The 23,988-nt window shown below is 43.9% G+C and overlaps 1 protein-coding gene and 1 long non-coding RNA gene across 4 annotated transcripts in view; both read right to left on the bottom strand.

Annotated features, from left to right (window-relative positions):
• Cad89D (cadherin 89D) overlaps nucleotides 1-23,988 on the bottom strand; it is an 89,340-nt gene that overhangs the window by 5,273 nt on the left and 60,079 nt on the right. For all 3 annotated transcript variants that reach the window (XM_033485729.2, XM_033485727.2, XM_033485730.2), the window contains exons 8-19: nucleotides 17,895-18,858; nucleotides 16,239-16,397; nucleotides 14,834-15,011; nucleotides 13,246-13,507; nucleotides 10,803-11,106; nucleotides 7,909-9,626; nucleotides 4,829-5,041; nucleotides 4,563-4,651; nucleotides 3,752-3,835; nucleotides 3,611-3,679; nucleotides 2,658-2,861; nucleotides 1,161-1,364 (exon numbers count right to left, since the gene is read on the bottom strand). In XM_033485729.2, coding sequence (XP_033341620.1) covers nucleotides 1,161-1,364; nucleotides 2,658-2,861; nucleotides 3,611-3,679; nucleotides 3,752-3,835; nucleotides 4,563-4,651; nucleotides 4,829-5,041; nucleotides 7,909-9,626; nucleotides 10,803-11,106; nucleotides 13,246-13,507; nucleotides 14,834-15,011; nucleotides 16,239-16,397; nucleotides 17,895-18,858 — 4,448 coding nt within the window. The remainder of the gene's footprint in view (nucleotides 1-1,160; nucleotides 1,365-2,657; nucleotides 2,862-3,610; nucleotides 3,680-3,751; nucleotides 3,836-4,562; nucleotides 4,652-4,828; nucleotides 5,042-7,908; nucleotides 9,627-10,802; nucleotides 11,107-13,245; nucleotides 13,508-14,833; nucleotides 15,012-16,238; nucleotides 16,398-17,894; nucleotides 18,859-23,988) is intronic.
• Nucleotides 22,424-22,634, bottom strand: LOC143260602 (uncharacterized). Its single transcript, XR_013034889.1, has 2 exons — nucleotides 22,574-22,634; nucleotides 22,424-22,529 (listed from the first exon to the last, which is right to left on the bottom strand). It is a non-coding gene; the product is annotated as an uncharacterized LOC143260602 (long non-coding RNA).

The following is a 23,988-nucleotide window of genomic DNA, read 5'->3' as shown; positions in this document are numbered from 1 at the left end:
CGATTCATTTTTATCGTGGACGCATAAAATCCGCAGTCTGGTTATGAGCGATTCTTAGTCGGTATTAATTCTTTGATGATCATGAACGTTCGGCGTTTTTCGAGTCCTTCTGGTCCTGATTCAATTATCGTAGGTCGTATTCTTGGGCGATGTTATTTTCTATTGCATGCGCTCCACCGTTTCCAACGATACGCGCGATTATACGCGACCCTAGAAAACGGATACGCACCCTTAGCGATGAATGTTAACGTGTTAATGGCAAGTGGAAAGAGGCTAACAGAGCCGAGGAATTAGGCTAACAGAGCCAAGGAATTAGGCTAACAGAGCCAAGGAGTTAGGCTAACAATTCAATCTCGGAATCGACTTTCCGGGAAGCAAAGTTTCGCACGAAAAATATAATTTTATAATTACAGAATGCCTTAATGACGACAACATCTTAAATATATCATGCTGATGTATATCCTCGCGTAAACCATTTATAGAACATTTTGCCACTAAAGTATGTTATGCGGATGAATTTTGCAGAGAAGCGTTTTTAATGACAATTATGGTTAATATTTTCATTTCGAGCAAAATTCAAGCGAACGAAGCTCTAGAAGTAGGATACAAAAAACGATCAGGAAGGTCAGAAAAATCACTGAGCTTGATAAACATTTAATACGAAAAATCATGAAAATATATTATTATTTGCATAAAATAATTTACCCGTTTCGAGAGATTCTACAGTAATCAAAACCAGATTAAAGCAAGAAATATTCTGCCAATGGCAAGTGATCGAAGAAATGCATTGATTTCTTGCATTAAACTTCCAGTAGAAATTTCAACAAAAGTATTTTGTTATACCCTGCAAAAACTGTGGGTGGTTTAAAAAAATTACCTCTCGTCGTTATTTGTTACATTTCGTACGATTCAATGAATATCTCGCGGTGCATTTTAGCAACCCAGCGCTCCGAATTTTTGACTTTTGTGGCGCGGATCGAAGACTGCGGGACGCGGGGATCGGAGGTGTGGCCGCAAGGTCTGAACAGGTCATCGAGAAACCCGATTCCGGTGCTCTGCACCCAAATGGTTAATAGGTCTGACAATGAGGCATCGCGGGCGGCGCGCGCGCGCGCGCTGCGAGTCCCTAACAAAACAGTAGCGTCAATTAATGGACTTACGCGTGGAAGCGAACACAGTTGGCTCCGTGCTCGCAGATGCTCTGCCGCCTCGGCATGTCGGTGCAGAATGGTTCAGGGTCGTAGTGAAGGCCGTCGACGAAGGTCGAGAAGAGCGGCGGCTTCTGCAGCGTCGCGGTCGGATCTGCCAATGCGAATCCAATCGGGCTGGTCGTCGAGAACATTGCTTTCTGCCGGCGCTTCCGACTAACGGGTGAAATTCAAGAAACTCCGTTTATAATGGACGTCTCGGTGACATCGCGAAACGACGGTCGACATACATTTTTCATGCGATTCGGCGGGATGCGCGTGATAAAGCAACTTTTTTCACCGTACAGGAAATTCTCCCTAATCGACGCTCGGATTGTACGTAAAAATGGATAATTATTTTTGTCGATAATCGGTAATTATGAAAACGAATCGCGAGGCTCGAATCGTATCTCCTCTTTCCAAAATCGTCCATTTTTGTGCACAAGCTGGGCGTTGATTAGGGAGAATTTACCGTATTTCGTGCGGTTAAACCTTCGCGGACGACACAATTTTCTGACGCATTTTTTACCACAAAGTTGGACCACGTGCTCGCCACAATATTCGCAGGCTTTTTAAAACGGATTAATCTTTTCGGAATTGGAACGAATGAGATGAATCTTTTTTTAGATGTTAGAGGGACTAGTTCAACAGACAAATTTTAATTGTTTAAGATGACAAGGAAAGTAAAGCTATGACGTTTCTTTAATTATTTTTGACTGGGTGTTAAAATCTTCAGATTTCTTAGAGTTATTGGAAAAGCTATAATTTTCACGATTTTTTAATGTTCGTAGATCGTAACAACGTTAATCAATTTTGGTGGAACGTTTTATATGCATATAAATTACAGAGACTTGCGAAAGGCATTGTTCAAATTTTTCGTCGAGACGAAACAGATTAGCACTGTCGCAAAAATTCATTTTTACATTGTCTAGTAAACTATTCCCTCTAAAATGACAATAAAATTCAAGTCACTTCGTCGAATTTTTAAAAAGTTGCCCCGTTTCAAAAAATGCCCTAATATTTCAATGAGTGACTGTACACAAAAGCGAATAATAAGGCTCCAATTAAGAAAAATATCTCGTTCATTGAAAATTCTCTGACATTATTTGAAAAATGATCATTTACTACCACCGTATATATAAGGTTAGCTCCAAAAAATAGTGGAACATTGAATTTCCGATTTTTAAAAAATTGTAGTCACTTATCAAAAATACCTCAGAAAAATCTAATCAATGATTACTGAAAGGATCGTAATCCTTTTCGCGAAATTGCAGCAGTTTCAGAAATGAGAATTTACGGAAGACCGATATATTATCTGCAGCTGTTGAATCGTGTAAACAATACATTAAAAGGTAAAACATGTTACTATCCGAGGATTCCGCTAAATTGACTGGAATTAGTGGAGCGAAATGGTTAAGTGTTGGAAAGCTGAGACGTAATCCGAATCGTGCAAAGTCGTGGATCTCGTACCGTTTATTTCGACGGACACAAGTGACACAAAGAGCGCTGACGAGGGCGCCCACAAAGACGACACAGCCGAGCACTACGACGCCCACTTCTAGGGTGGACAGTAAGTAGCGTTGATTACCACGTCGCGGAGAACTTCCGGCGATGTCGAGGATATCGTATTCCTCCAACTCGCGCTTGATGTCCGTCTTCTTCTTGTGGAACACGCTGGAAGCACAGCGGATAATCCGTGTAAAATAAATTCATCGTCAAATAAATTTATCGTAAAGTAAATTAATATCCATTATATTTTAGAATATCACTTGACTTTTCTCACGAGGATACCGTATTGTAGACAAATACAACTAGAGATCACGATTTGGAGGATTTGGAAATTGCAGAAACGTTGTATCGATTTAAAAAATTATTGTACTAAACATTTAGCTATGTAAAGATTATTGTACTAAACATCTAGCTATAAAGAAATTATTATACTAAACATCTAGCAGAACTAAAATTATTGTACTAAACATCTAGCTATAAAAAAATTATTGTACTATACATCTAGCTACAAAAAAATTATTATACAAAACATCTAGCAGAACAAAAATTATTGTACTAAAAATCTAGCTATAAAAAATTATTGTACTAAACATCAAGCTACAAAAAAATTATTGTACTAAACATCTAGCAGAACAAAAATTATTGTACTAAAAATCTAGCTATAAAAAATTATTGTACTAAACATCTAGCTACAAAAAAATTATTGTACTAAACATCTAGGTATAAAAAAATTATTATACTAAACATTTAGGTATAAAAAAATTATTGTACTAAACATCTAGCTATAAAAAAATTATTGTACTAAATATCCAGCTACAAAAAAAATTATTGTACTAAACATCTAGCTATAAAGCTTACATGCATACAATTTTGCAGAAAATCAAGAGCATAACGTTAAAAAAAATGTGACTTACTTGTGCAAAGTATCCATATCTATCATGACGTTTAAGTGAGGATCGATAGCATAGAGATAAATGTCCGTACTAAAAACAAAAGATCATGTGCGTTACTATAAAATGATGATTCGTGACCTATCGTGAATAAAAATCACTTACGACGTCGTATCGATCAGGTTCTTTTCAATGTGTGGCTCCAACTTTCTGACACGAACGTCCAGACCCGTCACGTTTTGTAGTACCCTAAACGAAAAATGTCGAAAGCGTTAGGATCATTCCCTAGATGACCAGGTACTAACCTTGCTTTTTGGCAAATTAAAATTGAATTAAATCTCTCTTGGCCATTCGTACCATAAATACTCGTTTACGATTACAGATCTTAAGAAACGGAACCGCGAAAGTAATTAACAAGGGTTGCTTTTTGACGATAAAAAGGAAACTATTTATTCAGTCCTTTCGCGACTATAGTAAATTTCACGACCGCGCCAAGAACCTCAAAAATTTCATAAAATTGAAGTATCCAAGTATTCCAATTAAATAAAAATTGCGAAGCAAGCTTATACGCCATACAGTAATGTCTCCCTAATTGACGCTCAGTTTGTCCGCAAAAATGGCCAATTTGGGAAGAGGAGATACGATTATTCGAGCCTCGCGGCTTGTTTTTTTACAGTTACCGATTGCCAACAATTATAAGAACGAGCCGCAAGCCTCGAATAATCGTACCTCTTTCTCCTAAATTGTCCATTTTTCTGCCCAATCTGATGGGAGAATTGTGGAGAATTTACTGTATTACCATAACGAATGCTTGCTCTGAAATTAGAAAATGCGGAACCAGCAGGGCGGTTTTATCGCGAAAAGTAAGAAAATGCTTCCACGTGTAGGTTTTAATGGCCGAATATAATGAACCCAGTTTAACGATATCCGCAGACCACGGTGAATCCGAATCTCCGAACTGCATCGTTATACTCACGCAGTGATGTTCTCGAGTTGCGGTTCCAAGTCCATCGGTCTCCGTCCGACGACCATCACGACCTGTTTCTGGTCGTCCAGCACGTACACCTACGGGCAAAACAGCGTCGGATAATGGACGCGATCTACAAAAGCCGATTCGGGACGGGGGAGCCGGCCTGGAAAATCGCCGGAAGGGGAAATTCGGTTTAACCCGGGCTCGAGTTTAACGGCAGGTAATTAAGATTGTCGGGCGAAACACCGCATTGTAGGGGCAGGGGCACTTACGAAGACATTGGCGATGCTGCTGCGTCCGTTCTCGGCGCCCCGTCTGTCGGTGGCCTTGACGTCGAAGCCGAACACGCGTCCAGCATCGCGGCCAAAACTCGCCACGGACCGTACTTGACCGCTGAGTGGGTCAATGGCGAACCGCGGGGCGTCTTCCCGGCCAAGAATCTGGTACCGGATCTCCGCGTTCGCACCCTCGTCCGGATCCTCCGCCTGCGGATCATCATTAATTAAACGGTATCGCCTTTATTCCGTGTCGTTGCGCCGATTTTTCTCTCCTCCTGAAGAAATTAGGCAGCTTTAATACCAACAACGAGGGAACATTTGCAAGCGTAACACATGATTTTAATGGAATTCCGGTACGATATGGTTTGTTGAGAAATATTTCACACGTATTTCTCTTTATCTGCAACGATCCGTGTCTAGGGGGTGAAAACAGCTCTTCGCGTCGATGATAAAATTCATATTTTTTAGACAAAGAATATATTGTGCGGCCTAGCATTGTCCTGGTGGAAAATGTCACCTTTACGATTGACCAATTCTGGTCGCTTTTCCTTGACCGCTGCATTCAATTTGTCCAGTTGCTAACATTCACGGATAATAAAAAATAACATAATAATAATAATAATAATAATAATTTTATAATATAACATTTACGGATATCATAAAAATGGGAGTGAGAGACATCTATAACTGAAATCGGCAATTACTTAGTTGCCAACCCAATAGAACGATGTTCTTTTTAAAATGTGCACTTTTGGTCGGGATATCTGGTCGGATTAATAACTCCCAAAATGGTATATGTTTAAACAATATTTCAAGAATAAGATGTATCATTTGTCCTCGACAAATGTCGGAGAGATCGTAGGTTCGTTTTGAGTGGGAATTATTGTTGTTTTATTTCACATCATTTGAGAACAAATGGCGCTAGAAATGGCGGAGATATTTTCGTTTTCAGGAAATGCATTTGTTTTCCCGGTGAAACGCTCGACTGTCCGGAAAATAGTATTTTAGTTGTACGCCGGATCAAGCTGATTTTTATTGAAGCATTTGATTTCCTTGAAGCATTCAAGTGCCAGCTGGAATGAAATTGATCAAAGAACGAGGAAGATATGGAATACAGCGGGCTACGCGAACGGCAAAGTAATATTAATCGGGATAATTTGAATTTTAGATCCCGCTCGTTCTGAAAGTATAATGGAAACATGCTCGGACGAATTAATGTGTGATTCATTCGGACGGTTTTTACTTTGCCGCGGACCGCATAGCACCCTTAAGGGAAATATTGATCGACCGCCGCCGCCGCCGCCGCCGCTTTTTTAATTACACTCTGCCGTGAAAGCCTCGCACCGTCGTTGCTGCATCCTCCGCGGACGTGAATTTGAAAAATCACTTCAATTGTCTTAATAATTCGAGACTCGAATTGTCGTCGTTGTCGCGATACCTTCAAAGCAACCCTTAACCCTTCGTGACATAATACATTCTTCGAGAAACGAATTAGAAAGCACGAAGATAGCACAAAAAAATACGTCACAAAAAATCAAAACTCGATTCAACCTCTTGTGTAAAATGTTATTCGGTGTTTCAAAGACAGATTAAAATTTTGTGCTTTCGTTGGCAATATTTAACCCTTTGCATTACGATTTTTTTCTCAGCTCCATTGATTAGCTTTATTATGTCATAATATTCTACCATAATATAATCTACCAAATACGAATATTGTTCGTTTGTTCTAAATTAATGGAAGACGTGCAAGAGGCTTGTCGCGTTATATCAGGGTTAATATTAATATTAATTAAGGCGAGACTTGACGCGTTATATCAGGGTTAATAATGATATTAATTAAGGCAAGACTTGTCGCGTTATAACAGGGCTAATATTAATATTAATTAAGGCGAGACTTGACGCGTTATATCAGGGCTAATATTAATATCAATTAAGGCAAGACTTGACGCGTTATATCAGGGCTAATATTAATAGTAATTAAAGCGAGACTTTGTCGCATTATATCAGGACTAATATTAATTAATATATAATATTAGCCCTGATCGCACGTCTCCCTTTAATTTAGAACAAACGAACAACATTCGTATTTGGTAGATTATGCATGAAATCTTCATCGCAAATTTGACACGTTGCAACAATGGAATAAAGTAAGCATTCGAACAAGTGTAAAAACACAATGAATTCTTTCTTTGCCTTCAAAGAACTGATCACAATCGAAAGCGTCCAAATCGTCCGCAAAGAAAATATAACCAGACAAGGGTTAAATTCGTGGCCTATCGCGAATTTCGTCGGGAAGAAACCGGGATTTTCAGGCGACGTACGTAAATTTCAGCGGCGTTCTACGAAATAGACTCGATAACAGTCGAATAAATCGAAGGGAAGGATGATTTATCCGCAGCCGACGCTCGCAGAGGCACGCGAGGTGCGGAACGGTAGTAAACTCGCCGACGCGCCGTGGTGGTGTATACGTGCCGACCAAATTGATATTACCGGGCGGCGGCGGCATACGCAGGCCGGGCACAGGTCCTCGAATATCAGGAGCACTCTGTGTTATTACTAATAGTAGTTGCCGAATAGTGAAACCACTTTGAAGCCGGCCCATCCCCCGTCCCGGTTTCCCGCTCGGTCCATAATTCAGCCTTTTCACGGAGCTACAAGTTCACGCGGAACCGGCTCTGCAGCTTCTAAAACGCACGCGAATTACTATGCAGCGAGTCAGAAAGCGAGCCCATTAACGGGGTACGCGCGCACACACGTGCAGGAACACGGGCAAACATTCTTACACATACAGAAAGAGAGAGAGAGAAAGAGGGGGGACGCCGGAGAGGAGAAAGAGGCCGCAAAATCGTCGAAGAAAAAAGAAAGGCGCGGGGCCTAGGTGGCGGAGCCGGGATAAGAAGAGCCGCGGCGTTCCGAAGCGACGATGAAAGGGACGTCGAAATAGCGTAAGAGGGCGACGGGAGGGCCGAAATGAATTAAACTCGGCCGGAGGTCCCGGCCGCGGAGGAGCCGGCAGCTGATACGCCGCGGCTGAATGCACGCGTGCATGCATACTTGCATACTTGCATACGTACCTCGACTTTGACAACCTCGTAGCCATAATGGGCGGTAGTGGGTATCGCGGCGAGGATGGGCCGGCCCTTTGACTTGAATCTGGGCGCATTGTCGTTGACATCCTTCACCCTGACAACGACCCTGGCCTCGTTAGGCGCCAGACCATTCAGCCTTTCACCGACAACCGGGTAAATCATCACGGGCATTCCGCGACCAATCTTCACCCTGTCGACTCTGACCTTGGCCTCGTATCGATCGTTCACCTCTCTGTCCACGTCCGTCGTCAGATACAGGGAGCCGTTCCTCGAGTCTATCGAGAAGTGTTCCCGCGAGCTGGAGTCGTCCGCGACGATGCTGTAACGGATATGATCGCTCTGGTGTCCGTCGACCACGTCGAGCTGCGCCACCTCGACCGGCACCTCGACGTTCTCCTCGACCTCCACCTCGTAGTACCGATGCCTGAACGAAGGCGACTTCTTCAGCTCGTTGCCGGCCTCGTCCTGGTCGTCGTCGACGTTCACCACCGTCACCAACACCACCGCCGTGGACGTCAGGCTGACCGGCGAGCCGAGATCGCTGGCGGTTACCATCAGCCGATGGATCTTCCGGGCCTCGTAGTCGATGTTGCCGATCGTCGTGATCGTGCCCTCCTTGCTGTCCACGGCGAAGTACTGCTTCTCCGTCTCGCCCTGATGGCTCAGGTCGAAGAGGATCAGCCCGTTGCCGTTCCCGGCGAAGTCGGAGTCGTTCGCGTGCACCCTGGTCACTTGGGTGCCTATCGGGCTGTTCTCGAAAATGGACGCGTGGTAGATCGGCAGGCTGTTCCCTTCCACGTCGTTCTCGGTTTCGTCGTAGCCGTAGAACATCGGGGCATTGTCGTTCACGTCCACGACGTTCACCTCGATCTCCACCGTTGAACTTAGCCGAGGAGAGCCATCGTCGCGAGCGATCACAACCAGTCGGTGAGTGCTGGCAGTTTCTCTGTCAAGCATCCCTGTTACCCTGATGATCCCCTCGCGAGGTGCCACGTCGAAGGTTCTCGAGACGTTCTGCGGGCTCTCCGGGCTCTCGTTCCCGGAGACCAGCTCGTAGCTGACGTTCCCGTTCGCACCGAAGTCGGTGTCCAAGGCGCGGACGGTGCCGACCGCGTAGCCCGCGTAGACGCCCTCGGAGACGTCGAACGTGTACCAGGACTTGTCGAAGATCGGCGGATGATCGTTCACGTCCTCCACGTGGATCCTGACCGTGATGTTGTCCGTCAGACCGGCGGTGTCCTTGGCCAGGACCAGCAGCCGGATGTTCCTCTCGGCCGGCAGACCTCTGGCCACCGATATCTCGGCCGACCTTGGGTCCAGGTGGAAGTATCTACGGCTGGTGGTGTCGAATCGACGCGAGCCTACGTCGTCGCCGGATGTCGTCTCGTTCCCCAGGCTGTACGTTATCGCCGCGTTCGCTCCCTCGTCCTTGTCCTCGGCGAACAGCCGTATTATCGGCGCGCCGATCGTCGCGTTTTCCGGCACCAGAAGAAGAGGTGATCGACGGCTGCTCGGGGCCCGGCTTCCGGCGGCAGGCTCGCCCGTATCGAGCACGTCGTTCCTCTCGAAGGCCGCCTCGGTATCTGGCTCGCTCGAGACGCGCACACCCTGATCCGGCAGCACGATCATTCTGATGAAGCTCGGCGCGTTGTCGTTCACGTCGATCACCGATACCCTCAGCTCGGATTCAGACCGCAGACCGCCTGCGAACAATGTGCTCGTTCATACAAAATTGTCTGGTCGACGTGGATACACGTTAATGATTTGCCGGGGATGTTGTAGGCGGGTTGGAAACAACGTTGTCGTTGCCGTGAAATGATCTACTTTGCGGAGATCTGTGTTATTGATAGCGGAATTGATTTTATGGAAGGTGGAGGAGATTGTGCTGCATTGGAAACATGATCGTTGATTTTTTATTTTGGGAGAAAGAGGTGATTTGTGAGAATTTCTTGATAGGAATATGAAATATGCAGGGTGTCCCAAAATTATGGTATTTCCGGGAAACGAGGGATTCCTGAGGTGATTCGAAGCAACTTTTCCCTTTACAAAAATTTTCTCCGAGGCGTCGTTAACGAATTATTCATAGAAAACACTGGCCAATGAGGGGCGAGTTCGCTCGGCGCTAGGCGACCGGGCTAATGGGCGGAACCGCGTTCCGTGCGCTCGTTGGCTCGGCCGCCGCGCACCTGACAAGCTCGCCTCTCATTGGTGACTGTTTTTCGTTAATAACTCGTAAACGAAGCCGCGGATTGCAATTTCGCTTAGGAAAAGGTTACTTCAAATGATCTCAGGAACCCTCCATTTCCCAGAAGTACCATAATTTTGGGAAACCCTGCATATTTACTTGATTGCTTAAATATTGATGAAAGGAGCATAGATTTTTACTTCAACTTGGACGAACTGAATAATATTCGTACTGCACAATACTGCACAAAATTTGTGCTAATTTCTTGATAGTAATATAAAATACATATTTACTCGATTATTTAAATATTGATGAAAAGAACATTAATTTTTATTTCAACTCAAACGAACCGAATAATATTCATACTCCACAATACTGCACAAAAGTTGTTCTAATTTCTTGATAGGAATATAAAAAATATATTTACTCGATTGCTTAAATATTGATGAAAAGAGCATAGATTTTTATTCCAACTCAAACAAATGGAATAATAATCGTATTAAACATATTATTGCCATACATCATCGTCTCGAGCCAGATTCGTCAAATTATGACAAGGAGTTAAAATAACGAAGACGTTTTAGGTGAAAATGTTGGATGACTTATTAGTCGATCAAACGAATCGTGATTCGAAGCAATTGATTTTCGATTCGACAATGGATTGATATCGATGGAGGTGGTGGAAGAGACTCACCATTGTCTGTGGCGACGATTTTGAAGGTGTAGTTGGCTTTCGCCTCTCTGTCCAGGGTGCGCTCATCGATTCCCTCGAAGTATACTAAACCGGTTGTGGGATGGATCCTGAAAAGCTCGCTGCCTTGACCGTGAAGACTGAAGACAAAGTTTTGATTGATACCTTCGTCTCGGTCCGTGGCTGCGATAGGAGACGACAAATTGACTTTGGTCCCGGGCGGGCTGTTCTCGAGGATTCGTCCTTCGTACAAGGACGCCGTGAACATCGGCGGGTGATCGTTTTCATCGAGAACGATGACTGTCACCTACAGAAGATTTAATACGTTGTCAAAAATTTTAATCGAGAGGAATAATCCTGCTTGAAAATTTGTTCAAACGTGGACGTCGAGGAGATATTATAAAAATTGTATTTTTAATTAATCTGGGTTGTTTCTGTTGGTAATAATAACACTTAAATAACATTGAGCGATTACTTGAATGATTACCCCCTTAATTTAATACTCCATTTAATTGATTATAATTAGCTGTGTTGAGCCAGAGTTTGTAATTGTGCATATTCGAGTGTTGAAACGAAATGAATAATATACAGTTCTCGGTATCAATTTAACTCATACCAGCACGCGGCGTCACACGGATATTCGAGTTTGCAGACGCGTCGCACACGTATTAGTCGCCTGCCGTCGAATAAAAAAATATGAACGAATTTGTTACAACGATGACACCGTGCGAACATGAAAGCGTACGAAACAAATTTTTGAAATAACTGGGTCACGGACATCGAGCGCCGAACTTTTCACACACGGTCGGGTTTATGCCATAAAGATCGCAACGAACGGTATAACGCGACTGTGACGTGTCCGTGACCGTTTCTAAACAAACTGCTAGGAACAATGATAACTTGCGGGAGCGGGTAGTCGATTCAATTATACAGATTATGATATAGAAATCGAGTTTTCGTGCTGCAGAATTTTAGATGCGTGCCTGTAAAGTCGAACATGATGGATGGCGGAACGTGTAGGACGGGGGAGAACGAATTTATGAGAACACGGTACTTCAATATTAGGTTTCAGTGTATTAAAAAAATATCCCATAAATCTTCGACCATGGAAAAATAAAACACACCGTGAAGCAGAATGAAAATTTGGGGAACCGGAGGCTAGATTTTACGCGTTTACGGAGAGAAAATGGAGAGAGCCGCGTGTTCATTTCATTTCTGTTTCTTACGATTCACTTGGAACAATTTTATTTTGTTCGCAACGTGCTTCGGAAATTTTATTTGTATTATTCCTATATCAATTTATTGTTACGCTAATTGTAATTACAGTAAATTCTCCCTAATTTTTTTTCGGCTTGTAAACAAAAATTTGGGAAGAGACGATGCGATTATTCGAGCCTTGCAGCTCGTTTTTATAATTGTTGACAATCGGCAATTATAAAAATGAGCAGCGAGGCTCAAATAATCGTATCGTAAATATTCTCTCAAATTGTCCATTTCTGTTTATAAGCTGAAGGAAAATTAGGGAGAATTTACTGACACTTGAATGTGAAATCATGCTGTAATACTCCATCGAAACAGTGAAAAAAGGCCACTTTTTTGGCTACAAAAAAGTGCCACCCTCTATTAAAACAATAAAACAGTCTTTATTACAATTATATACAAGTGCACATAACTTCGTTAATTCTGACTCTATCGGAATGAACAATATTAAAAATTCTATTAAAAATCATGTGTTAAAACCCTTCAACTCTTTGGAGTACGGTGGGATTAAAAATGTCCCATCTTTTTGATGCGCGGTAGGACATTTTTAGTTATCCATCCTATAACAACAAATTGAATCGAATCCTTATTATTTTTTTATGTTCTTATATTACGTGATTCCTTTATTAATAAAACTATACCAATTTTGTTTAATCAATAAAACGCAATAAAATCTCTGTGCAACATGGATCCATTTTATTTTCTGAAATCCTGTGCCCCAAAGAGTTAACGTTTGTCCACGCGTTGCTGAATCTGTGATATTGTATAAAAAATATTCGAACACCGTCGAGAACGAAATAACATTCTCCAAACAACTGGAATCGTCGGACTGGCGACTTTACCGAAGAATCGCGTGGAAAACAATGTTTGCAAAAGCTGCAACCGGCTGGAATTACAGTCGTCGAGTGAAATTCCCTGCAGAATCGGGAGGGTGACTAGAAACGAAGGGTGAGAAAACTGTCCCGACGTGTCTCTAATCGCGGCGAATCTCAAAGGACGGGCCCGCCTCAATCAATTTGTCCGCGCTTTGAATCGGGAAAAGAAAATTCCCCGGAGTGGCGTTTAACGAGTTCGACGCACCCCGTCCTCGGCTCACGGCTCTCGGCTCGGCTCGGCTCAGCTTGTCCCGCGCCGATGCTCAGCCGGTCGGCCGAGGGGTTAATTACCGGAGGGGGGAAAAACTTACTTGGAAAACTCCGACCCCACGGTGGCTCTCTGCAATTACGGTGATGCTATAATTCTGCCTGGTCTCGCGGTCGAGGCCTTGCGGCGCGTACAAAGCGCCGTCCTCCGTGATCGAGATATCGGGGACGTCCTGCTGATTGACGATAAAAAACCGGGTGCCGCTGGCGGACGTGCCGGTGCTGTTTTGAGGAAGCACCTGCCCGATGTACGTGCCCGGCACGTTCTCCTTCGCGTGGAACACCAGAGGGGCGGTGGTCGTTCCCCTGCAATCAACGGCCATCGAGTTTTGGATAAGCAAACAGAACTCCCCAGGAGCCGTTCACTCCTGACCTTTTGCCCGGCTTAACCCGGCGGCCCGACGAAATCAACCTATCAATTGCTCCCTCTCTCCCTCTCTCTTTCCCTCGTCTACCCTCTACGTAATAATCGTCTCTTGGCCAACAGCTCGGTTGTTTTCGAATCCGTTTTACAGCCCCCTGAAGCGCCATCGAACCGATTCCGAGCACTTTCTTCGCGCTGGTAAACACGTGCGTTTTCTCTGTCATCTCACTGTCCAGTTACTCGTTTTGGTTTGTCAAGAGTGCGAGTCTTTGTTCTGTTGCTAACGCTTGTTTTTTTTTTAAGGTCGATGCAGGTTAGAACGATGTGCAGGATGGCGCATTCTAAGGGATGTATTTAATCATTTGTGAACGTTTGCGATTATACAGGGTGTGCCAGGTTTTTTGGTAGCATATTATATCAGCGAAAATAAGAAAAAAATGTATCAAGGTAGGTTGTCGTATAAATTGGGAATTTAATTATTGGGAATTTAATTAATTTAAATTGCCATTGCAGGCTCAGATATAAAAGAGAAAAGACGAGAGTCTTTGCTGCAATTTTATTGGAATTCCAAGTACTATAAATTCTCCCTAATTTTTCTTCAGCTTGCAAAGAGAAGCCTTTTTTCGAGCCTTGCACCTCATTTTTATAATTTTAGACAATCGACAACTGTAGAAATGAGCCGCTCAAATAATCGCATCTTATTTTCACAAATTGTTCATCTTTGTTTACAAAGTGAAGGAAAATTCGGGAGAATTTGCTGTAATAACGTAATTGAAGAAAAAGTAGTTTAGTCATTGCACTAATCCCTCTAACAGTTACAAAATAATTCAAGTAATTTGAACCAGTTTCAGAAGGCGTGTGTGGACACTTTTGCTCCTTGCTGTTACTCGCCTCCTAAGAATGACACGATTGAACTTACGTAACGCTTGTTACAGCGTGTGCTTGAATTAAGAAATGAACGGAAATTTCGAACAAGAAAGACTGGGTTCGAACAGTCAGTATTAGGTCAGTCTAATTTCGCGAAATTCTCTGAGCTGGTGAATCGTCGATGCCGAGGAAACACACGACGAACATCCCATTGAAGCTTAACCGACCCTCGCAGTGGAGTGCGAACCACCATAAAATTCGCCTAAACGATTCCACGAACGTGTGCTATCTGCGGCATCGATCTTAATTCCCCAATTACAAGGAGAAACAATCTGCGCCGGGGTTTCACTCGGAGCTCGTTAAAATCCGCTGCGAGACACGTCGCCGGTAGTTTCACTTACCTCGTGAAGATCCCCCTCTCGTCGTTAGGGTCGACCACGTGGATCGAGACGTTGGTGATCAGCATTAGGTCCCTCTCGTCGGTAACGACCGCCTCGAAATCGTACGTCGACCGGTCGAACCGCTCGATCTCGTCGACGACCGTGATCGTCCCGGAGCGCTCCTCGACGGCGAACGGAACTGAAATTCCATCGCGTATGTATGCAGCATGTGTCGCGTATATTAACATGAGAGGGGGGAGGAGGTGGCTTTGCCGCCGCTGTTGCACGGGAATTAGGGTTGCCTGTTTAAATCGGGGCCTGTGGTCGTTAGGGATCCGTGAGATCCCGCGTCTATTCCGAGTACGGCGAATTCTCCCGGATTTTCCTTCGGCTGGTACACTAAAATGGACAATTTGGGAAGGGGAGATACGATTTTATGGTTGCCGATTGTCAACTATTATAAAAACCAGGTGCAAGGCTCGAATAATCGTATCTCCTCAAATTTGTTCATTTTTGGTTACAAGCTGAAGGAAAATCGGGGAGAATTTACTGTAACTATTTTAATACTGTTTTATTTCATTATCTTATTATTTTGTTGTTTTATTATTCTATTAACTTTGCAGACACTTTCATAGAAAATGCTTGGATTAATTGATTGGATTAGAATGACAGTGGCATAAGTTACGTTTTCCTCTCTATGAGAAACAATGGGTATTATTGTTCAATAATATGTGTATCGTCTAGTGACCAAATTTGCTGTTAAGGTAATTTAGAGTTCAACTATTTTATAGCAACTTTGTAATTCATTTCACACGTTTCTTAACATTCTGGCATGTATAGATTACAATTTAAGACACAAGTCAAAATTGTAAAAAATGGGACTCACGCCATTCTGATCCTAACTAACTCAGACAGTATAATTACTGTTTGAGCGAATTTATAATGAAAACTGTATGAGATCTGGATAAATTCGATCTTCTCACTTTTATGAGACAGAGACATAGCGATATTAAAATATCCATATTTATATAGATTCTTCTTTATTACATTCGTTCATTTTATTTTATTTTTTTTTATATACATTAGTACGAAATTTAGCGAAAATAATATTTCGTTATTGTCGCAAATCAAATTATTATTGGAAAACTAAAGCTTCGAATGCCTTTTACTTTAAACTTCGTTACTTGGACATATCTCAGTGTTGGATTAGAGCAGCGAATGATTAATATACAGGATAACAAAAATGATTGATTATTGACAGGGAACGTAACGACGCTGAAGGAAAACCGTGTAATAATTTTAATCTCTAGCTTTCCTAGGAACATTCACCACATTCACCGTTGCCTGCGGCGCAATGCGTCTCAATTAGCCGAAAGATCACGACACCGCGGACGTTAATTAATTAATAGCCATTGTAGAGACTCACCCCCGTCTTCGTAGCTGTGCAGGAGATCGTAGATCAAATCGTTTGTCTTCACGGCGTCGTTTAAGCGGATTTGACCGACGCTGGTGCCGACTGGCACATTGGCACCGACCCAAAACTCATAAGGGGCTCCGACGAAGTCTGGTTCCAATGACTCCGGACCTACGGTTCAAACAACATCCATAAAAATCTCCGTTCGCGTTCTCCGCACGAGAGAAACGAACGAAATCGAGGCGCGACCGAATCGATTCCGGCCACAATGGAGAGCCTTCTACTTCGATGCCGCGCCGAGTGACTGCGGATACGGGAGAATATTTCACAAGACTTCTTCTTCTTCTTCTTGTTCTCTCGGTTGTCTACGAATGCGATTTCCCGGCGACGTTATGGAACGTGTCCGCGCTACATTTGACGGATACCTCGGAGATACGAATTGTGCATTATCCACAGCCGAGAAGTCACGTTTCTGCGAACCGTGCGCGCGTTTCGAACGCGCGGTCTCACGAGCCGAGCGTTCGCGAAGATAACATCCGCGATAACCGAAACATGGAACACCGCCTCCGCCACCGAAGGACGACCGGTTGAACGGTTCGTTACGCTTATTTAATTATTAACTTTCGCTGCGCGAAATGCCACGCGCGTCCGCGTTGCCGGTGTCTTACTAATCCCGGCTTAGCGGTGCCGGTTACTGTGGGATGACCGATTGCTTTCGCTTTGTTTTCGAGCACAGCGGACTTCATATTGCTCGAATAAGACATTATTATAATCGTTTACTCATTTATTACGATTGTTTCTTAATAAAAAGAATTTAATACGTCTTACTCGATGAGTTTTTACTCAAAAATGGACAGGATGAATGAATGTCTTCTTCGATAAATATGAAGATAATTATGCCAGGAAGCAAATCAAAAGCAATTGGGATTTTAATATTTTTGCTGTTCGAGTCTGCACCCATTTAGCCTCTTCATGAAAAGAGGCAATAAAAAATTCTATAGGAATAAGATCCAAAATAAATATAGAAAATATAAAATTCTAATGACTGAACTGCGGATTTCGTGCATTTAGAGCAGAAATGAATGGTTGAAATATAAAACGATGACACTGTTGGAGGAATTCAACGATTTGATTATATTATTTATAGCTGATCAAAATGATTCAAGGCAGGAATAAATGTCTACGCGTTTCCTGTTTATTGCGATCGATGCAGAAAATTCGCATTTTGCATAAAGATCCACAGTCTAGTAAATAGAACATACATATTTTTCTCGCGCGCGGGAAGAAGGTACCTTTTTTTTAGATTCCCCTTCTTTTTATTGTCCCACTGACCAAACTGATAAGAGCGGAACGTTATCACGACTTATACAGTAAATTCTCTCTAATTTTCCTTCAGCTTGCAAACAAAGCTGGACAATTTGGGAAGAGGAGATTATTCGAGCCTTGCACCTCGTTTTTATAATCGTTGACCCTCGACAACTATAAAAACGAGCCGCGAGGCTCGAACAATCGTATCTGCTCTTGGTATCTTGCTCTTTACTCGTATCTTGCTCAAAAATGGTCCATTTCTGTTGGAAAAAATTCAGGAGAAATTTGAAGAAAAATTGTCGAGAATTCCCTGTAAAAAACGATCCCTATTTCTTTACATCGGAAGCAACAAAATCTCACCGTTCGATCGGAAGATATCGATGGTGACCACCGCCAATGAGAACCGTCTCTCGCTGGGGTTAGCAGGCTGGTCAGCAGCCTCGACGAAGATGGCGTGTCTTCCTTCGAGGATCGGGCTCTCGGCGACGGTAATCGTGCCGGTGATCTCGTCGACGTGGAACGGCGGCGTGCGGGTCGTCGTATTCCCAGGTTTCTGAAGCCTGTACTTGACCATGCCGTTGGGCCCGAGGTCATCGTCGACTGCGTGTACCTGGCCCAGCACAGTGCCCACCTTGTAGTCGCTCCTGGCGACCATCTCGTACAGATTGCCGGGTACAAAGATCGGGTTATTGTCGTTCGCGTCCAGCAGAGTGACTTCAACATCCACGGACGATCCGTTCACGCGGCGAGAGTCGTCGCCGCGAACGACGCTGGGCCTCCTCTCGATCGCGAGCACTTTCATACGCAGATGATTCCTCTTCTCGCGATCGAGCACCGATTGGTCCTTCACCGTCAGCCAACCGGACTTCGGGTCCACCGAGAACGCGCCGGAAGGGTCGCGCAGCTCGTAGTCGAACTGGCCGTTCTCTCCTTGGTCCCTGTCGCGCGCGATCACTTGCAGCACGCTGAAACCGTTCGGCAGGTTCTCCACGATGCTGATGTTGTACAGGTCCACCTCGAACTCCGGCAGGTTGTCGTTCAGGTCCAGCACCTCGACTTCGGCACGGGCGACCGCTGTCTTCAGCGGATTGTCCACCTGGGACGCGTGGACCTGCAAGGTGAACGTGTTCGAGGGTAGGTTCTTCTCGGCGTCCAGGTCGATGGCACGCTTCAGGAACAGCGTGCCGTTCTTCGGGTCCAGCTGGAAGAAGCCCCGCTCGTTCCCAGAGATAATGTCGTACCGGACAGGCACGTTGATGTCCATGTCGCAGTCCGTCGCTTGCATCGGCGTGCTGAAGTTGATCTGCGTGAAGATCGGGTACTCCTGCGGAATGCACGTGACCTTGCAGACGGTTGCGAGACAGGTGATTTGGTGAGTTTCGGATTTTTGCGACGGCTGGAGAAGCAGGTTTCTTAGGGATTTCTCCCTGATTCGCGCTCCGATTGCGCACGAAAATGGACAATTTGGTCTCGTTTTTATAGTCGTTGACAATCGGTTATCATGAAAACGAGGGGCAAGGCTCGATTAATCGTGTCTCCTCTTCCCGAATTGTCCATTTTTCTGCGCGATCTGACCGCGAACTGGGGAGAAATTACTGTAATTTGCATAAAAATTGCTCGCCAAATTGGATTTTGAAATGCCTTGATATAATTAATCTATCCCGATTTCCCTGCGTTTTCGCGAGTTCTCCGTCGGTTTGTCGCGTTTTTTTGCGAATTTTGTAACCCTACTCGAGTTTAGATATCGTTATATCTGTGCAGAACGCGATGTAGAAACCTCGTTTTTCACGAGTTCGTGCAGATCACATCTAACCACCTTCTCACGCTTGGCAATCGGCGCATTTTCTTACCCGGTTCGCTGTCTATTCGAGAGAAAAAATGCGTGACTCGATATGAAATTATTTGAGCGATCGAAGTTCGAAGCCCTTTAGGCGAACAGAATATGTGTGTGCTGTCATTCCGTAAAAACTGGACAGCGTTGATGTTGCGGGCTCGCGTTAGAACGTAGAAAGTTCGTTACGCTTCGGTTCGATCGTTAAACATTTTCTGACCTAAGACCGGCATAATTATTTGCACAAAAACATTCCGCGAATGCCTCTACGATAAATCTTCGATTTCCATTCGGTGTTGCGGCACACTATTCTTTCGGCCGATCTGAATAATTTTCTTTTGCGCGAACGTTGCGCAAACGTAAACAGCGGAGAAATTTCGCAGGGCAAAACACTTAAGTTTTCGCGGGGCAAAACGCTCGTCGGTACAACATCGAAGCGCACTGCTCTAACTACTTATTGAGACACTATTTTCTTAGCGTTTCAATTTAGCGTTTCATCGAGAATAAACGCGAGAAATACAATGCCATAATAATTCAACCATGTGGCGTTGCAATGGAGAATCGTGCAACGATATGCTCGAGAAATAAATCTTCATTCGTTCGAATACGAAATCACTTTTTCTCCACTCGATTAATTATATTTCAATGAACGAGCGTTCGATCGAACATCTTTTAATCGGACACTGTTCGGAGAACGATCGTCCGATTATATTAATAAGCATAAACGTGGCGATTCGAAAAACTATGTCAACGGCAATTACTCGCTTGCGGCACAATGTCGAAATGCCGCGAAACACCTTCTAACGACACGCTGGAAAATATCATGGCAGATCCGTGCCGAATCAGACGTAATTAAACACCGGCTGAGATTAATCTGTTGCGCAATCGCGAAACAACTACTATTCGCCACTTGCATCGGGAATACCCGCGGCAATGACCGCGTCAATGCGCGACGGTGGATGATCGCCGATGGTACTTGCATATTACGGAACGAACCCGAGAACTTTCTACGCGGTCATCGAGGCGCATCGTTTCCCTCGTTCGCGACGTCTCGGCGACATCAATCTTTTATTCTGGCCTTAGAAAATAAATACGTTCCCGGCGAGAGTCCGGTAAAATGTTGTTCGCGCGACGGATAAAAAAAAAAACGATGAAAATACGAACGAAATTTTATCCGATATCGTCGAGTTAATCTCGAAACGAATACAGATTCATCGGAATAAGATTTTAATCGAGAGAGAATCCATTCGAATGCGATTTCGCTCGATTAGGATTTCATTGGAATAAGATTTCGTTCGATTGAGATTTTATTCGAACGCGAATTAATTATCGTCGAGTTAATTATCGAAACGAATACAGATTCATCGGAATAAGATTTTAATCGAGAGAGAATCCATTCGAATGAGATTTCGTTCGATTAAGATTTTATTCGAACGCGAATTAATTCGAATCAGAATTCTCTGGTAATGGAATTCGAATATTTAAAGCATTCGGATCGCAATGATCGCCGATGCTCGTTTCTCATTCGTATCGCGAGGCATCTTCCTCTCGGAGAAAACAATTTTATGTGCGAGACAACGATGATACCGTGTACGCTTTCTTTGTTTTATGATCTGAGAAAAACCTGGAATTAGTTTGGCACACAGTAATAATACGACGTTAATTCGAGCGTACACAGAAATGCAGAAATATGGTACTTTCGCTTGGAACGAGATTAGGGTGGAGATTTCTAAAAATGACGCCATACGAATCTCGCTACGTTGGAGCAGATCTTGCGAAGCGAGAGTCTCGACTGTGAAACCGAGAGTCTAATTTTGAACCGCGCCAACACGGATTCCACCGATAAGAAGACACTTTGTTCGTGGTTTCCGTCGTATCCTCCTTTCTTTATGCGTTCAAATATAACGTTTACGCGTTCGGAGTCAATTATCCAGCTCGTTTGATTAACGATGCGATGAATGGCATAATTAACTGTATAATAAATGAGTGAACGCGATGTTATCATTTCCTGGCTAATACTATTATCATAAATATTGCATCATCCTCGGGGAGATTCTAGAAACTTTTTTCTTGAATATGGATATTCAGTGGAAATTAAGTCCTCGCTTGACCGGTGTGCAGTTAACAGCAATAATTAACTGAATAATATTTCTGAACTGAATAACATTTCCTGGTTGATATCGGAGAAAATGTTAATTCAGTTTCGCGAATGCGATCATAAATATTGCATCGTCTTCGCAAAGGTTCTCGAAGCTTTTTCGTCGAATACGGATATTTAGGGTCGTTTACGCTAGATTTACGGAAGGCCCGTCAAGATGGCGGGTCACTAACATATTAATTTACGATTATTCATATCGTGAAGAGTTATTTATTCGAGTTATTCATTCAATTTATACGTTGCTTACAGCAAATGTTACAATAGCACCTGTTAAAAATCAGAATAACTGTCTTATTGTTACTTTTATAAACAGCTGTTTTTTATGCTCCGCAACACTAGCGTTAATTAAGCAATAATTACAATAATTACACGCGACTCGAGCGTACAGTATCTCGAGAAAAGTGATCGCGAAGATTGCGTAACGTCCAGAAAAGTCCTCGAGATAATTCGGCGCGTCAGCCGCGCGATTCGAAAGTCGGCGATATTTTTCGAAACCGTGCCGAAACTGGAATCCCCTGAAAAAAGTTGCAGCGCGAAATGAAAAGTAGTCGATTCGCGGTGTCGCCGCGATTTTAGCGGCGCGGATCGCGATGCCCACGCGTCGCGACTTTCACAGTCGTCGATCTTCCCCGCGCGGGCGAGCTGCCTCGCGCGCGCCGAGAATTCGTCTCGGAAGTTCAATAACGCTGTTCTTTTTTTTTCTGTGCCATTAACCCTTTCGCTACGGGCGGGTTCTCCACCGCGGTACTTCCGCTGAACGGAGCGCCGCGACATCACTGCACGCTACGCGACGCCGATCGTCAGCGGGAGTACCGCGGCGGAGAACCCAAGCTGCTTGAATGTTTTCGTACGAAAAAATTTCTCTCCAAAGGGTATTTATAAATAAAGGGTATTCCAGGGTATTTATAACGTCTTAGCATGCGCTCTTTAATTTACAGTATGAGAGGAAATAACATTATGCAATATAATGCATCTTATGGAAGGCCACTATAGTGGCCCATAGTACCTCAGTGGCATCTTATGAAAGGCCACTATAGTGGCCCGTAGTACCTCAGTGGCATCATACGAAAGGCCACTATAGTGGCCCGTAGTACCTCAGTGACATCTTATGGAGGGCCACTATAGTAGCCCGTAGTTGCGAAAGGGTTAAGGGAGCAGTTACTGGTCGCGACGGGCCAGTCGTTCGCGTTCCACGCGACGACGCCTGTGATCTAGGCTGTGCCACATCTGGCCGCTCGGCCCGGGTAATGTCAGAGGTTAATACTTTCTTCCGCGGGAACCTTGAGGTATAAATTTCGTTCCGTAGGAAAACATGATCGCGCGATACCGTTCGCGGCGATATTTATCACGGCCGCGCGCGTACTACCTTCGACTTTCGAGGTGCGCGCGCGCGCGCTCGCGCGTCGTTGTCCGAGATTTATTCGGCCCGATTATGCTTCGGGGCCCGAGCGACGCTCGGATGGCATTCCGTGGCGCGTCGAAGCCGCGATTTAACGCATACGAGCGTCAATTTTCCAGCGATTTTCTTGCCACCGACCACTTTGGATTTGTGCGAACGTGTGCAGTTAATCTTCCGCGACTCTGTCGCTGCTCGAGCATTTCCCGGCCGCTTTTGCGGTGCATCGGTCGCATAAACTGCTGCCAGCTGCATACTTTTAGGACAGCGCGTGTCAACGTTTTATTCACCTGGGATTGCATCGCGTTGAATTTTTATGCCGTTTGAATCTATAAACGTCACTGGAGGATGCCGTTCATTTTTTAAGTTTTAATTCAGTTATTTTATATGTAATTTAATTGTCGCTTCGATTGAAGGTAGAAAATGGAAGAGAAACGTATTTATTATGTAATTTCCGTTGAATACGATTGTTGAAACTGTATGGAACTTTTGGACGGACTAGATCGAAAAATTGCTATTAAAAATATTTGCACGTGTATGGCGAAAGTATACTTAGTTTAATGAATTTTTTATTTCGTCCGAGTTGACATTGAAGTGTCACTGGAAGCTATAGAATTGAATGGACTCTGTCTTCGCGTATGTGAAAGAAATCTTCTGTACCATGAATAATAGTGCCATAAATAATATACTAATTACTAATAAAATTAACGTAGATTGTTTACAGAGTTCGAAGATACTTGATTTCCATGAACGTTTTTATGAAAATGACAGTTCAGAACACTTTCAAGATACACGACTGATTGTTAAGAAAATAATATTTGAATCGATCGTTTAAATCTTCTCGCTTGTTTCAGGAACAAGATCGTAATTTGCGACGCGACAAATATCCGATTATTTAGATTTCAATCAAGCTGAACCGTTTCCTGTTCAAATCGCGCAAAATAATCTCAAGCTCGTCGAACCATCGGCAACTTGCGTTAGCCATAAACGTTTCCAGTAAATAAATCACTCGAAATAGAATATTCGTCACGTTTGCAAGTGGGAGAGCCAGGATTAGCTCCTCGCGGGT

Source organism: Megalopta genalis, chromosome 15 (genome assembly GCF_051020955.1).
Source record: "Megalopta genalis isolate 19385.01 chromosome 15, iyMegGena1_principal, whole genome shotgun sequence".
In the NCBI taxonomy this organism is placed as follows: Eukaryota; Metazoa; Arthropoda; class Insecta; order Hymenoptera; family Halictidae; genus Megalopta; species Megalopta genalis.
The sequence above is the reverse complement of the archived record's forward strand: the minus strand, read 5'-3'. Positions and strand labels throughout refer to the sequence as shown.